The sequence below is a fragment of the Theobroma cacao genome, chromosome 2 (assembly GCF_000208745.1).
Source record: "Theobroma cacao cultivar B97-61/B2 chromosome 2, Criollo_cocoa_genome_V2, whole genome shotgun sequence".
NCBI classification, from domain to species: domain Eukaryota; kingdom Viridiplantae; phylum Streptophyta; class Magnoliopsida; order Malvales; family Malvaceae; genus Theobroma; species Theobroma cacao.
Genome location: NC_030851.1, coordinates 33,465,399 through 33,481,915, shown reverse-complemented (window position 1 = coordinate 33,481,915; position 16,517 = coordinate 33,465,399). Strand labels below are relative to the sequence as shown.

The 16,517-nt window shown below is 32.2% G+C and overlaps 1 protein-coding gene across 1 annotated transcript; it reads left to right on the top strand.

The window, feature by feature from the left end:
* Positions 5,915–7,327, top strand: LOC18609590 (sufE-like protein 2, chloroplastic). The gene is made up of 2 exons (XM_007044773.2): positions 5,915–6,198; positions 6,519–7,327. Exons 1-2 carry the CDS (start codon positions 6,000–6,002, stop codon positions 7,025–7,027), a joined length of 708 nt encoding a protein of 235 aa, XP_007044835.1. The 5' UTR covers positions 5,915–5,999; the 3' UTR covers positions 7,028–7,327.

Below are 16,517 nucleotides of genomic sequence, written 5' to 3'. Positions count from 1 at the left end.
GCTAAATCGAGTTTATTATCATACTCTAAATAGACATTAAGACTCCATTCGACATTACTACCTTCACTCAACAAGAAACGGCAAAAAATCTCCTAAAAAAAATTCAAGAAAATGACTCTGTGTCACTAACTTGTTCCCCGTTCAACGAGTTCCATAACGTTTATTGATAATGAAAATCATAAACTTATTTCTATATGGCATCATTTAATTTTATCATGTAATATTCATTTTAATCAAATATGGGGGTAGTGTTTTATTACTTACTTTTACTTTGTTCGTTTTGTACCAATGAGCTAGAAAGGAAGAACTCTATTGAAGAATGAAGAGAATTCAAGAAAAGGAAGCAAAGTGACAACTGAATTCTTATATTGTTTAAGAAGCAATTACATGTATTTAAACAAGGCTTCAGCTAACTGTCAAGAAAGGAAAAATTAAAAGAAAGCTTATTACAACAGAATAAATACTTGCCTATTTACAAACTGAACACATGTAGATTGATACACGTGTAAGTACCACATTCAACACTCCCCCTCAAGATGAGAATTATGAGCATGAATGTTCAAAATACTCATCTTGCTAAGTAAGATTTGAAATTGTCCTAGTAAGAGCGATTTAGTAAACAAGTTTGCCAGCTAATGAGAAGTTTGTATATAGCTTGGTTTGATAAGCCCTAAAATCACCTTTTTCCCTTACAAAATGGCAAGCAACTTCTATATGCTTTGTTCTCCCATGAAAAACAAGATTTTTGCATATACTCAAAGCAAACTGATTATCACAGTATAATTCCACTGCTTCTAAATGAACAACTCCAAAATCCGTCAACAAGAACAACAGCCAAATAATTTCACTGCATGTTACAGACATTGATCTATACTCTGCTTCAGTAGAGCTTTTAGCTGCAACATTCTGTTTCTTTGACTTCCAACTAATCAAAAAATTACCAATGAAGATAGCATAACCAGTCATTGATTTTCTTGTAAGTAAACAACCAACCCAATTATTATCACAATAGGTCCTTAATTTTAGTTGTGAAGAAGCAGATATCAGAATTCCCTAACCAGGAGAACCTTTCAAGTATCTAAGAATTTTGAAAGCAGCCTGTAAGTGCACATTTCCTGGTTTATCCATAAACTGTTCTAGAACTTGTACCCTATATACAATATCTGGCCTAGTAAAGGTCAAATATATTAATTTACCAATGAGTTGCCTATACACAGTACCATCAGCCAACAAATCATCTTTATCAGCAGCAGTTATCTTATGATTATATTCAATTGGGGTTGAAGCTGGTTTAGAACCTAACACCATGCTCATTAATAAGATCCAGTGCATATTTTCTCTAACACAATAGAATTCCTTTAAGAGATCTAGCTATCTCAATACCTAAGAAATACTTAGTGAACCAAGAACCTTCAACTTGAATTTTGACTTCAAATATTGTTTCACTTCAGTTTCAACTTGTGCTGTAGAACTAGCTACTAAAATATCATCTACATATACAAGCAAAGCTACAAATTCACCAGAATCATACTTCTTTGTAAACAAAGAATAATCAGCTTTCGATTGCGTAAATCCATACTGAATTAAAGTCCCTGTAAATTTGGCATTCCACTATCTTGATGCTTGTTTAAGACCATATAATGATTTTTGGAGTTTACAAACAAATTTAGTCCATGGTGGACACTCCCCTTGAATGACAAATCCCTGAGGCAGCTCCATATACACATCCTCAACAAGATCACCATTAAGAAAGGCATTATTGATATCTAATTGGAATAAAGATCAATTATGAATAGCAGCTAATGCAAGAAAAACCCTTACAGTTGTTTGCTTAGCAACATGGCTAAAAGTGTCTTGATAATCAAAACCTTCATGTTGGTTGTAGCCTTTGGCTACCAACCTAGCCTTGAATTTGTCTATATTGTCATCAGCAAGGAATTTAGTTTTGTACACCCACTGGTAAGCAATGATTGGAAAATCAGAAGGAACAACAACCACTTCCCAAGTTTTGTTCTCAACTAAAGCATTCAATTCATCTTGCATAGCATTTCTCCACTGAACATGATGTACAGCTTGTGTATATGTAGTAGGCCAAAAAACAGAAGATAAACTGGCAGTGAAAGCCTTGTGTATAAGAGAAAGTTGACTAGTGGACAAGTAATTATTAATAGGATATGCTGTAACATTAGATGTTAATAGGGGTCAATCACAATGATAAGACTCTAGGTATTTAGGTAATGATCGGATGCGAATGCTTTTCCTAGGAATGAAAGAAGTTTCTGTTTGTGATGGAATAGAATTTGGCTAAACATAAAATAGAGATGAAGAATCTGAAGGAATAGGAGAAGAAAAATCTGATGGTAAAGTAATATTTGAAAGTGAAACAAGAGAATTTGGTTGAGCATTAGAATGAATAGATGTAGAAGGAAAAGTTGGATCATCAAAAATATATGATGAAGGCAAAGGAGTTGAGGATGATGAACCCTTGTTACCTGAATGTTTGAAAGGAAAAATAGACTCATGAAACACAACATTCTTGAAAATTAAACACTCATGAGTTTCTAGATCATATAGCTTGTAACCTTTGACACCGAATGAATAACCAATGAAGATGCATGGTTGAGCTCTAGGATCGAATTTAGTTCCATTTCTTTGTAGAGTACTAGCAAAACATAAAGAACCAAAAACCCTGAAATGAGAATATAATGGAGATTTGTGATATAACATTTCAAAAGGAGTTTTGTTGTGAAGTAGTGGAAAAGGGATATGATTGATAATATGTGTGGCTATAAGAACAGAGTCCCCCCAAAATTTAATCGGAAGAAAAGCTTGGAAAAGAAGAGCCCTAGCAACATTCAATAAATACTAATGTTTCCTTTCAACAATGCCATTTTGCTGTGGAGTTTCCACACAAGACATATGATGCACAATTCTAGTTTTTGAATAAAATTCCACTGATCCAAACTTTGGTGCATTATCTGTTCTTAAAACTTGGACTGATGTATGAAATTGAGTGTTTATCATTTGACAAAATGTAGGAATTATGATAGTGACATAAGACTTGACTCTTAATAAGTACAACCAAGTAAATCAAGAATAGTCATCAACAATTGTTAAAAAGTAATGATGTCCTGACAAAGATAGTGTACGATAAAGCCCCCATATATCTGCATAAATTAGTTCAAAGGGTTTTGTAGTAGATTGAGTATGCAAAGGAAAGGGCCATTTGTGTTGCTTAGCTAAAGGACAAATATTGCATTAAAAATCATCTTTGTAAATCACATCTGAGCATCACTTATGAATCTATTTTATTCTCTATAGTAACACATGACCTAATCTATAGTGCCATATATCAAAATCTTGACTCAAAGAACTACAAACAAACCTTGAACAATCACCATGTACCAAATCTGACTTTATAGACTCTGTATTAGCAGACTGAACATTATGAATCCTAGATTTAAAAGAAACAGAAACAGAACCATTATGAACAGAAATCAATTCTAGGAATTGTGCATTCAACTGTCTTTGTATGATATAAAGTCCAACAATGACTCTAGCATGCCCAATCACTGTCCATGTAAGAAGATCTTGAATGAGACAATGATTGTTAGCAAAAAATAAGCATTTGGTTTTATTTGTGGTAAGTTTACTAACTGAAACTAAATTGAATCTGAATGAAGGAACCAGGAGAACATTTTCTAGTGTTGAGTTTTGAGAAAGTTTAATTGATCCTAAATGTGTCACAATAGCTTTAGCTTTATTTGGTAGTTCAACAAACATATTATGAACAGATCTAGAAAAACTGAAATGATGTAAAGAACATGCAATGCGATCTGTAGCCCCAGTGTCTAAAATCTAGGTGTTATGATTCAATGTAGGCAATATATGTATAGCAGAATTTACTAAAAGATCAGGTGATGAAATTATACCTGCTAGTGCAGAGTTTACAAAAGAAGGCTTATTTGAATGATTTTCCTTAACACCTGCTATATCACTTTGTTAAGAGATCAATGTCATAAGCTTTTGAATCTGTGCTTTAGTCAAGGACAATTGTGAAATTGAATTGGTTACTGTTTCATCATATTCATCTTGCTCAGAACCACTAATAGCACTATTAACTGATGAACCTCCTTTCCTCATATTCCTTTTTAACTTTGTGAACTTAAAGTTCTCTGGGAATCCTATAATGCAATAGTATTTTTCTTTGGAATGTCCTTTCTTACCACAATGTGAGCATACTAGATTAGTATTTTTCCTTTTTTCCTCAGTTATAACAGTTGCCATAGTTGAGTTTTCAACAGGGGATTGTAAAATCAAAGATCTTTGTAACATTTTCTTAATCACTAAACTATACGCTTGATCAATACTAAGGAATGGTTTAAGCATCAAAATATGTGATCTTAGACATGAGAATGATTCATTTAAACCATTCAAGAAACAAAATACCGCATCTTTATTCTGTTGATCTGCATATTTTTTATAGCAATTATTTTTTCTACCCTCATAATCACATTGAGGCAAAGGCCTGAAGTTCTTTAACTCTTGCCAAACTGAATTCAATTCTGTAAAATAAGTATTCACTGACCTTGTTCCTTGCAAAATATTTCTCAATTGAAACTGAAGGTTACAGATTATGGTCTCGTATGGTTGAGAAAACCGATTCTTCAATGTCTCCAAGATTTCTTTAGCTGAGTCCATGTCAAGTACATTTGATGCAATCTTAGGTGTCAATGACTCAAGCAACCAGGTAACTATTAAAATGTTGCATCTAGACCAATCTTCAAACAATGAATTTGCTTCACTTGGTTTTTTTATTGTTCCATCGATAAATCCCCTCTTCTTGCAAATTGAGAGTGCAAGCAAGAAAGCTCGACTCCATGACATGTAATTGGCAACAGCAAGTTTAGGATTTATTATGGATGTAATATGATGAAAGTAGATTTTCTGCAGGTGAAATATGAGATTTTGCATATGAATCTGCCATTTTAGGGTTTGATTAAAGAAGAAAAAAACTGGTAGATGAAGTCAAAATTGTAAGATAAAATGAAAGAAATGAAAGAACGATAGATGAGCTAATCAAGAAGCTGAAGTATTCGATGATGTGAACCTCAATTCTAGCTTTGATCTGGCTCTAATACCATGTTCGTTTTGTACCAGTGACCTAGAAAAGAAGAACTCTATTGAAGAATGAAGAGAATCCCAAAAAACAAAGCAAACTGAACTGAATTCTTATATTGTTTAAGAAGCAATTACCCGTATTTATGTAAGGCTTCAGCTAACTATCAAGAAAGGACAAATTAAAAGAAAGCTTATTACAACAAAATAAATACTTGCTTATTTACAAACTAAACACATGTAGATTGAAACATGTGTAACTACCATATTCAACATACTTTATAACATTTTTTTTTTGTAAAATGCAAATACTAAATGTAAGTAGTATAATAATAAGTGTTGTTTTATGTCCACGTGTCAAAAATATCATATGATTATATCATCGTGTCATATTAATATCTATTATAACATGTCAACATGCTACGTTAGTATCACGTGATATAAAATGACAAATGGTATTTTAATTAGTAACAAATAATAAAGCTTATTTAATTCAAAATAAAAATATAAAAATTTGATTGAACATAATAAAAAAATAAAAATTTATTTAAATTTTCCTCAATAATTTAAAAATTCTTTTAAAATATTATACCATTAACATACTTAAACTAAGTTTAGGGGCCCAGATTTTGGAAGCAATAACTTTTGATATAGTTAACGTCATCGCTCACATAAGAAACCAAAGCTACAATATAAAAGTAACATGGGGCAGCAATCATATGTAAACTAACAAAACCTAAGTCATAAAATCATTAAATAATTAAAATATATCTTGGATTATCATAAGTTTGTCTGCATTAAAACTCATTATTTTATGGATAGAGGATTTCAAACATGATTTAACTAGTATAGTTTAATACTACCAACAGATTTGGGGAATCATGTCGCTAATTAAGCTCCTAATGTGGGGCCAAAATCCAAATTATACAAAATTTTGGCGCGTTATCTTAATGGCGAGCAAGCCTTTTTATAAAAAAGACTTCTTTTTCTTCATCTTCTTTCACATTTTCAATTGGATCGTCAGCTCCGCCTCTTCAATTTCCACGCAAAATCTCAAACACAGACAAGACAACCGATGGGGTGCGTTATTTAAGGATCTTTTCCCTTTGACTTGTTCAACAAAACGAACTTCTCGCTCGTTCCCCGTTTTTCTTCTTTGAGTATTTCTTTTCCTTTTCCTTCATTTGCCCTTTCCTCTTTTCCTTCATTTTCGTTCTATCCAAACATGACCTCCTCATCCATAAGAACGGTCCCTTATATTTCCTCGTGTTATTGCTTCAGTGATAGAAACCCTTATTCTAACAATGAAAAGATTCAAGTTAAGTTTCCCAGAGTAAATAAATCAAAATTTTTATGTAAATCTGGTTCTGATAAGATATTCGCTGTTTCTTCGTGTTCAGCGACGATTGAAACTCGGTCAGAAACCACCTATGAAGGAGTTTCGGACAAGATTCAACTTTTGGTTTCAGAATTCAAGTCTTTAACAGAGCCTGTCGATCGCGTGAAACGGCTCTTACATTACGCAGCGATGCTTGCTCCTTTCGACGAGTCGGCACGGGTGCCGGAGAATCGGGTCAAGGGTTGCGCCACTCAGGTGTGGCTCGACGCCAGAATAGACCAAAATGGAAAGGTAAGGTTTCGAGCCGACAGTGATTCGGAGATTACGAAAGGGTTCTGCTCGTGCCTCATATGGATGATGGACGGTGCGGATCCCGAAGAAGTTGTGGAAGTGAGGGCGGAGGATTTGGTGGAGTTAAACGTCGGTGTCCATGGGAAGGCCCAGTCGAGAGTGAACACGTGGCAGAACGTCTTGATCAGCATGCGGGATAGAACGGAGGGTTTGATGTTGGAGAGACAAAGGGAGCTGCCTCTGGCCTCCGCCTCCGTTTCCTACATTATAAAGCTCTGATGGAAAGTTAGACAAGCATTTGGGTTGTGTTTGGTTTCTGTGTCTTTGTTTTTGGTAATTCCAGGATGTGTAGATGAAATTAAAGTAGGTTATTTAATACTATGATTTGTATGCAGATGAATGTTAGTTGGGTTAGGATTATGAATTACGGTGGAGTCGTTTGGAAATCCCAATAAAAGGATATATTATGCAAAAAGAAATGGTGGGTCAATAACCAAACGACCAACCAATATATTGGACACGTCTGCTAGAAAGGGGGCGTTTGGATCAAATATGGGAAAAAGAATCTCTTTTGCCTTATTCTCAGCATCTTCTATATATCTTTCCAGAATTTAATTGCTTTTTTGGTTTTTGACCAGAAAATTTTAATTCCCTTTCGTTATACGCTATTGTAACTCGTTAGCAGAAATTTGGACTCGCGATATGGATATTGGTGTAGGGATTACATGAAGAGATGATGTACAAGCAACGATATATATTAGAGGGCACTCCATTGCCATTGGTTAGCGATGTGATGAGATAGTGACTAGGCATCTAAGTAGTTGTAAAATTACGAAAAAATGGAAATAATAGTCGAAATACAAATTGACGTTTAGCCATAAATGTTTGTGCAATGGGGTTCTTCTTGAGCCCTATGGTTGTTGAGGGCAGTTAAAAAATGAAAAAAAACTTTGATCAGATTGGGTTTACAAGCTTTTGAAATATATCAAAAGAGCTAACAAATAGCTGCTGACTTCATCGTAGTGGCTTGATTACTGTAATTGAGGTAACAACACTCAGCAACCCACCTATGCACGTAACAGTTTGACATTGGATTATTGCAGTCTATGCTACATGCTATTCATTCCAAGAAAAAGAAGACGTTTTTAGCAAATTGTGTTTTTTACCAAGCATTATAGAGTTGTCTATCACGACTGCTTCATCCCAAGAGTGCGATTAGCATGCCAACAACCTAATGAAGAATCTCATAGAGTTGTCTACAGTAAACACATGCTAATCAGCATTTGACGAATCACAGTTGTTCAATGCAAATATTTGAACTATTTTATGAGACAATAATCTATTAATTTGATTGTAATTATAGATGAATTGATCCATTCATAAATTAATAAATCCAATTTATGAATTTATTCAATAGGTTCATGTCATATTAGGACGAAGTACAAATATTTGAGATATATAGGATGATGAGATAAGCAATATGACTCTATTATATATATGGTATGATTTTTGAAAGGTAAAACTAACACGTCCAATGTAACAAGTATAATACTACATTTTTAGTGTTAATATGTCTCTTTCGTGTTGCGAGAAATTTAAATTAAAAAAATTCAGAATTGGGTGGTGGCCAATTACTATGATACAGTCATAGTTTCTAACGAAAGTTTCCAGAGTGGATGAATTAAAATTCTTGACCTATGGCTGCTATGGTAGGTAACAAGGGTTTATTTAATAATTTCTTTTGATTGGTAAAGAATAATTGTGGCATGTCGATGCAAGGTTTTATTGAGAGTTGGGACACCGACCCAACCCAAGCCCTTGTTTATCCGAATTCCCAAAGTCATACTTGTGTCTGAACTTGTAGCCACTGATGCAAAAGCAAATTCAATTCTCACCAACTCGGATTTCTTAAGTCCAAGAAGCGATGGTTGACAAAACAGAAATTAACAGAAAGCAAATAAGATGTTATTTCCTCGTAAATTATCTCAACTTTTAATGAGATAAAGTAGTTATTGACGATGTAAAGTCTCTCACGTTTGCCTGCTCAACTTTGACCAACTTCACCCTCTTTTTCCTTTCTTTTTTAAAGATTTTAATATATGGGTGACATTTGATATATTTTACAATATAATATAATTATAAATAATATGATTACAGAAAAAATAATATTATTAAACTATAAAAAAGATAACATTGCAGTATTTGATTTATAAGTATTTTGTTGGGAATGTAATGTCATTTTTCAAAATTACCTTTATTTATAAAATGTAAGTTTAATATATTTGTATTTTATATTATTAATTTTTATATAATATCATCTCTTAAATTTATATTTTATGTCATCTATTTTATTTTTTATTATAATCTTATATGTTTTATTTTTATTTTTTTAATGTAATTTTCTATATTATATATTTTATTTTAATTTTTTAAAAAATATATATAAATTTTATTGATAGTCACCATCACTACTAAGACTAATAAAAAGACATGTAAAAGTTAATTTTATATCCTAAAGTCTAATGTTTCTCCATTAGAGCTGCTGCTACAACTTCAATTGCAAGTTTGCATTCACCTTGTCCCTGTTAAATTTTGTCAAATCTTCTTGAACTTCATGAATTCATCCTTTCCAAGTTAGTTTAGAGGCAAAAGTTTGTAGCATATATAGCTAAACACTGATATGCGTTCTACAACACAGCCAAAAATATGTTATATCATTGAAATGATATAAAAAGGTCGTGTTCAATCAGGAAAGAAGTAGTACCAGTCATATGTCCCAATTCTAAGCAAAGTTGGCACCATTTTGTGCAGAATTTTAAATGGTGTGATATAAATTTTAATTCAATGTTCTGGGTTAAAGATTCTTCTACCACCTGAGCTTTTTTTGGTTAACAATGAATGCTACTGGTTTTTACTGCTAGTGCTTGGAGTAGCCTATAGAAATCCAAAACACTTTCTACTTCATACTTCATAGACTAGCACAGTTTTCTGTGCTTTCATTTGAATAGTATTCCCTCTAATAAATAAGTTGAGAAACTGAAGCTACAATACTATTTTATTGACATTCAAACACAAATTTTGTACCTCTTAATTTTCATTCATCTTTTGCATATGCATTTCCATTGTGGTTTAATAATGAAGAATTTCTCTTAGTGGTATCATAACTGAAATGATAATAATAATTCAAAAAATATAAACATGTTAAAATCCATAAATTAGAAATTTTAACATTAAATTAAAGAAAATATAAATTCAGCATATTTATTTAATACATCAAAATATTATTTGACATGTAATATTATTTTTTATTAGCTAGATTATACTTATGAACCCAAACTATCAAATTAATCAAAAAATATTTAAACATGAAGTATTTAAAAACTTAATTTGGATTGAAAATTACTTACAATTGAAGCCTAGATGAGTGGTTTGGAAAGGATGGAGAAATGCAACCAAAGACCCACAAAAAAAGCCTTACTGCTTGTCTCAAGAGTAGGACTTGAATTTTTGAAATGGAAGGAAGAGTAGTTAGGTTTTGATTTTTTTTAAAATAAAATCTTAAATTATAAAAGAATTTTTTTTATCATTCCAGGTAGTATTTAAATATTAGTATATAAATTACTTTTTAATAAATCTACTTTGACTTAGAATGTTTGACCTCACTCTCTACAAAATTATACAAAACATTAGTGGGTTCATTAGCATTATTAACTACATAAAAACTCTAGCATAAGTAGTATAACAAATATAAATTTTTGACATTTTATTACACTTTTATTAATGTAGGTCTGCCCCCTTCGATCTAAAATTTTCATGCTTATGAGAATATCATTTACTTTCCACTGTTTTAATCTTTTTTATGAAATGATTCAATTTGATTATTGAAATTAAGCATGTACTGTTGAAGCTGAGTTAGACATGAACTGTTTGTGTGGTTTGCACGCTAAATTTGGAAACTTTTTGCCATTTTCCTCGAAGCCATACAACCAAGTCAAATTTCTGTACTAAGAAACAAATAGTAGCCTGGTATTGAAAACCTTGACTTGAATTCAACAATAATCGTACAAGATTTCATGGAAAGGAAAGTTGATGTGCAATTTAGTTAGGTAGCCACCATTGTTATTAGGCTGTTGCAACACTACCTACTTCAGCTGCACATGATTTTGGGTTTGGTGGACTTAATTCAATCACTTTAGGAAGCTAATGGTGATGGGTTTAACCACAATTTTCACGTTTTACTTTGCATGTACAATACCATAATCTGTTTTTTTTCACTCCTCGCTCTCAGTTTCTCTTGAATTACCCTTTTTCGCCAAGAAAAATTCAAACAAAAGATTTAGTAAAAGAAAAAGCAGAGAAGCAAACAGAGAATATGACAAATGATGTTTAGTTTAGTGATTGTCTTGGACTTCAATCGAGCTGCTGCTTTTCTTCGCATTCATGCTCTAACCCCAAAGCCACCTTTTCTATTGTCAGGAAAATAGCATAAAAAAAGGAAGAGAGAGATGACGCTGTGTTTGGGAAGGAAAAATATCTCAACGGTTTTCTCATTAAAAAATGCCTAAAGAGGCTACTTATATGTAGTGTCTAAACAGCTAGAAACAAGAACAAAAGAACTAATAATTACAATGATTAACTAACAAAATGGAATTTTAAACTTATTTAATTGAAACGCAACGTTTCAATTTATTTTAAAGTCTTCCTTTTGCTTTTTTCAAAATGGCACATTTCCTTGTGCTTTTTCTACTTGAGTCTTCTTCAAGGCATTATTGTGCTCTTCATCACAATTTCGAGCTTATTCAATCCTATGATATCTAATACTCTTCCTCAAGATGATATGTGAATGTTATGAACATTCATCTTGTTCAAAAGACTGTGGAACTGCCTCGGTTATAAGGCTTTAGTGAATAAATCAACTAGTTGCAAATTAGTTGAGATATCTACTGATTTGATTGTACCTTCAATCACTTTCTCTCTAACAAAGTGGTAGTCCATCTCCATATGTTTAGTCTTCTCATGGAAGATTGGGTTCTTGTTAATGTGAATGGCTGATTGGCTATTTAAGTAGAGTATCATTGCATCTTTATGATTAATTCCAAAATCTGCTAAAAGATGTTTTAACTAGATAATTGCACAGCTGGTTGATGCCATGACCCTACATTCAACTTTTGCAAAACTGTGAGATATTTCTAATTGTTTCTTAGACTTCCATGTCACTAAGGAATTCCCAATGAACACATTATATCCTGTGCTTGACCTCTTAGAATCAAGGCAACTTGCCCAATCACTATCACAGTATGCCACAATCTTCAAATTTGATTCTGACTTCATTAGGATGCCTTGGTTGTGTGACCCTTTCAAATAGTTTCAACACCCTGTGAGTTGTAGCCAAATGTTCAAGGTTAGGCTTGCTCATGAACTATGATAGTACCTAGACTGCATATGCTACGTCTGGTCTATTGAATGTGAGAAAACGTAATGTGCCAACCAATTGTATGTTGTTTATCAAATTGGCAAGTTTCTCTTCATCTTGAGCTTTGATTAATTTTTTATTATAGTCAATAGGAGTGAAGAATGGTTTTACACCTAACAGACCATTCTCTTACAATAGATCCAAAGTGTATTTTCTTTGTGATATGGAGATGCCTTCAAGAGATCTTGCTATTTCTAGTCCTAGAAAGTATTTGACTGTTCCTAAATCCTTGAGCTTAAAGTGTGAACTTAGGAACAATTTCACACCATTTGCAACTAGTTTTAAAGTGCTCCCTATTAGTATGTCATCTACATATAGCAAGAGAGCAATGAATTCACCATTGCTTGTCTTCATAGTGAACAATGAGTGATCTGCATTGGATTGAAGAAAACCATATTGTATAACCATATTTCATTCTCTAGGGGCCTGCTTCAAACCATACAAGTGCACGTATCATTAACAAGTAATATAGTAATGAAGTAGAGTATCGTTCCCACAGAAAATTATTTAATTCCTATTGCTAACTACTAAAATTATAACACCATAATTTTTTCTAAACAATTAAAATAAAAAAATTAAAACTAATAAATTGAAACTAAAATTAAATAGTAAATTTATTTTATAAAACTCACGTAACTACCAGACTTAAAATTATAATATCCATCAATATTTCATCTGATTATTGTTTCTCTATCTTTTAACTTAGTTTAATGGATTAAGTTGCTAACCTAGAGTTCTAAATTATTTACAAGTCTTTGTAGAGTTTCTCATAAAAATACCTCTCTTAATTAATTTACTATATGTCTATGCAAATTAAATTGAAAAAGATTCATTAAGTTTGTACTCTAATCCTAGCTACGTATGGCTTATAAGTGTATGTCTACCTTGTATGCAAATCAAACCACCTAATCAATTAAACGCATTTGATCATACACTATTCTATTCAAGGTATACCTAAATCTTCTTCGTTAAGGTTTAACCTAAGTTTCCAATTCAATCTAATTGGTAATTAGGCAATTAGAAGCATTACGAACAGAATAAAATAAATGACTTAAATCCGTAAAACATAAACAAAAGAGAGATAAATAATTCAGACTACATATTGAGTTTAATCATAATCTTAGATTAATGAATTAGTTCCCCATCAAGTCACACATCATCATCAAATAAAATTTAAACAATAAAAACAAACTAAGAAAATAAAAGAATAATAAAAAAAATAAAACTCAAGAATTATAATCTTGATCTTCCAAGTCTTCTTGAATCCTTCACATTCTTCTCAACTTCAATGACTTTGTGGCTTGATTCTCAATTGTTAGTCTAGTGTTTAGTTCTCTTCTTTTCTCAAAGTCCTTTAAAAGGTTGTTTTTATAGGCTTTGAAGTTAGGCCAAGTTGGGTAAAGAAAGAAGTCAATTCCAATAAGGATTTCCTTATCAGACTATATGGGTCGCGGCCTTGCCCAATTAATTAACATAAATCGTAATTGCTCTATGACTACTGCAGTGCATCAATTTTGATAAGAGTTTTGACCACATTATAAGCCGAACTGAGCAAAGTGGTAAGCATGAAAGTTGTAGATTTTTCTCGTCTTTCCAATGGTCTAAAATTTCTTCATTTGAAGCTTTGTATAGAAAGTTATGGCTAAAATACCGAAACATGTGCAGTAAAAGTCTGCACCTCAAAACTGCTCTTATTCTTTCATTAAAATTCTTCTTTCATCAAACACCTACAAAAGTACAAATAAATCAATAACAGCCTATCTTAACCATATTAACACCAAATTAAGTATAAAATTAACTAAGATTAGATTGACTCACCTAAATTAACTAATTTAAAATAATTAAATAAAATCTACTAATTTCTATGCATTACTATAAGAACTAAGATAAATTATTACCAAAATTAAGCCCAAATATAATACCCTGTACTTTAATATGGTGGCTAATTATGAAACCTCGACCTCCATAGATGCGTGACTAGAGGTAGACTGTTGAGTGCATCAAATTCACATATTTAATGGGAGATTAAATACCTAATTAGTCTAAGTTGGACTAGATTTAGGATTGAATTTAGGTATTTTTATTTATTTTATTAGTTTAGTTTAATTTATGTTTAAATGTTTATTTTTAATTAATGATGCTAGTTTTATGTTATTTATAATTATTTTATGTTTTTATAAGAGTAGGATCAAAAATAATTTTAATTGGTGAAGAAATGTGCATAATTAACTGTTGCTTGATTTGCATATGCTTTGTTTTTTCAAGCATATCTCCCACTAAAGAAGTCCAAATGATATGATTTTTAGACCATTAGAAAGCTAAGAGGTAGGGCTACAACTTTGATGTTTAAAACTTTGCCCAGTTCTGACCAGAAAGTGGTCAAAATCTTTGTCAAAGTGAAGGCACTATACTAGAAGAATAAAAAATGGGCATTTTTGTAAATTCTGTGAAACTTTGATTGACTTTAGGATAAATATCTCATTTCTTTCAGCACCTTCTCCTCACTTCTAACAACTTCTTCTTCTAATTCCCATCCTTTTTCCTCACTAAACGTTTTCCTCCTTCCATGGAAAAGAAACCTTAAAGCCTTCATAACTTTCTCAAATTAACTCCGATTCTCATGCTTTTCTACACTTTTGCATAGGTTTTTTCATACTCTTTCACTTTTACACCTCAAGAACCTTCAAAAGCTCTTCCTCTACACTTTCTCTCACTAGCTGAACATTTTGATAGAGAGAGAGTGTCACAACCCAAATACTGGGTCATGACCGGCGCATGGGCCCAATGGGCATAGCCCACAAGCCCAAGCAAACATTTTTATGCAAACCCGATCATTATTCCCAACCATCATTTCTAAAACCACATATTAAAATTCTGAACTAAAATATTTCAGTAATATTCTATAGTGACCAAAAACTCACAATTTTATTATGTCAAAATAATGTCATCCGTTTGCCAACTCATAGTGGCATCGGTAATCAAATATACATAATTGACTTATAATATGGATTCTAGCGGATTACATTACATATACGCGTTCACAGGTAACAGACCCTTAACCGTCAGCGGAGTGACCGTGGGTGAAGGTACAGCTATTGAGATGCCATAGTACTTACTAAGAGGACGAGCATATATGAACACTCAATCTAGGTCTCAACTGTCTTTGAATATGAAAACATGAAGTTTAAAAACTTAAATATAAAACTCAGTGAGTGAACATAAGAAGGGAACAAGCAATCGATAGGAAGAATTTAGAAATCATGATGCACTTGTTTCGAAAACAATGCAATTGATTTAATTTCTTACTAAAAACCCCTCCTTTCAAACTTTGATTAATAAACTCATAGTGTTGCAAAAACCCATGATCAATCCATGAAGTTAAATGGTTGAAAAATATGTCAAAATCAAGCAAGGTAGCAAGCATGGCAGCAAGTTTCTCGTTGCAGCGAGAAATAGTGTTAGTTTGCATGTATTTCAATTTGTGTAGCATATCTCCCACTACAAAAATCCAATTGATCTGATTTTTGAACCATTAGAAAGCTAAGAAGTAGGGCTACAACTTTTATGTTTACCACTTTTCCCAGTACGGATGGGAAGGTGGTCAAAATCTTCATTGAAGTGAAAGCACTACACTAGAATCGGAGAATCAAGCCAGTGTGACCCTTAAAACCTGAGAGTTTCTCGTTGCAGCGAGAAACAGAGCATTTTGAGTGAAATGGGTCTTGTTACATCAAAAGCCCTTTTCTTGTTGAAATGAAAAGCAATTTGAGAGCAATTAACAATGCCAACACACAACAAAATCACGATTATTTTCATAAACTTTCTATAACATATATATTTGTATATACATACATCATCATGTATACCATTCCACCACACTCAACTCAATGCAATATCATCATCATTTATGCACTCCCTACTCGCACACTTCAACATCATCATGTGTGCACTCCCTACTTGCACACTCTATCATCATCATGTGTGCACTCCCTACTCGCACAGTTCAACATCATCACACAACATTATTCATCAATACAAAACATATATTCATATATATATATATATATATATATATATATATACTACCTAACTAACNATATATATATATATATATATATATATATATATATATATATACACCTACTAACATAATATAGAAGCACATGGAACATTATTCATCAATACAAAATATATATTCATATATATATATACCTACCAACATAATATATAAGCACATGGATTTATCCTTTTACACATTTCACATTTTTCACAACATCAAAACATTTTATCAAGGGA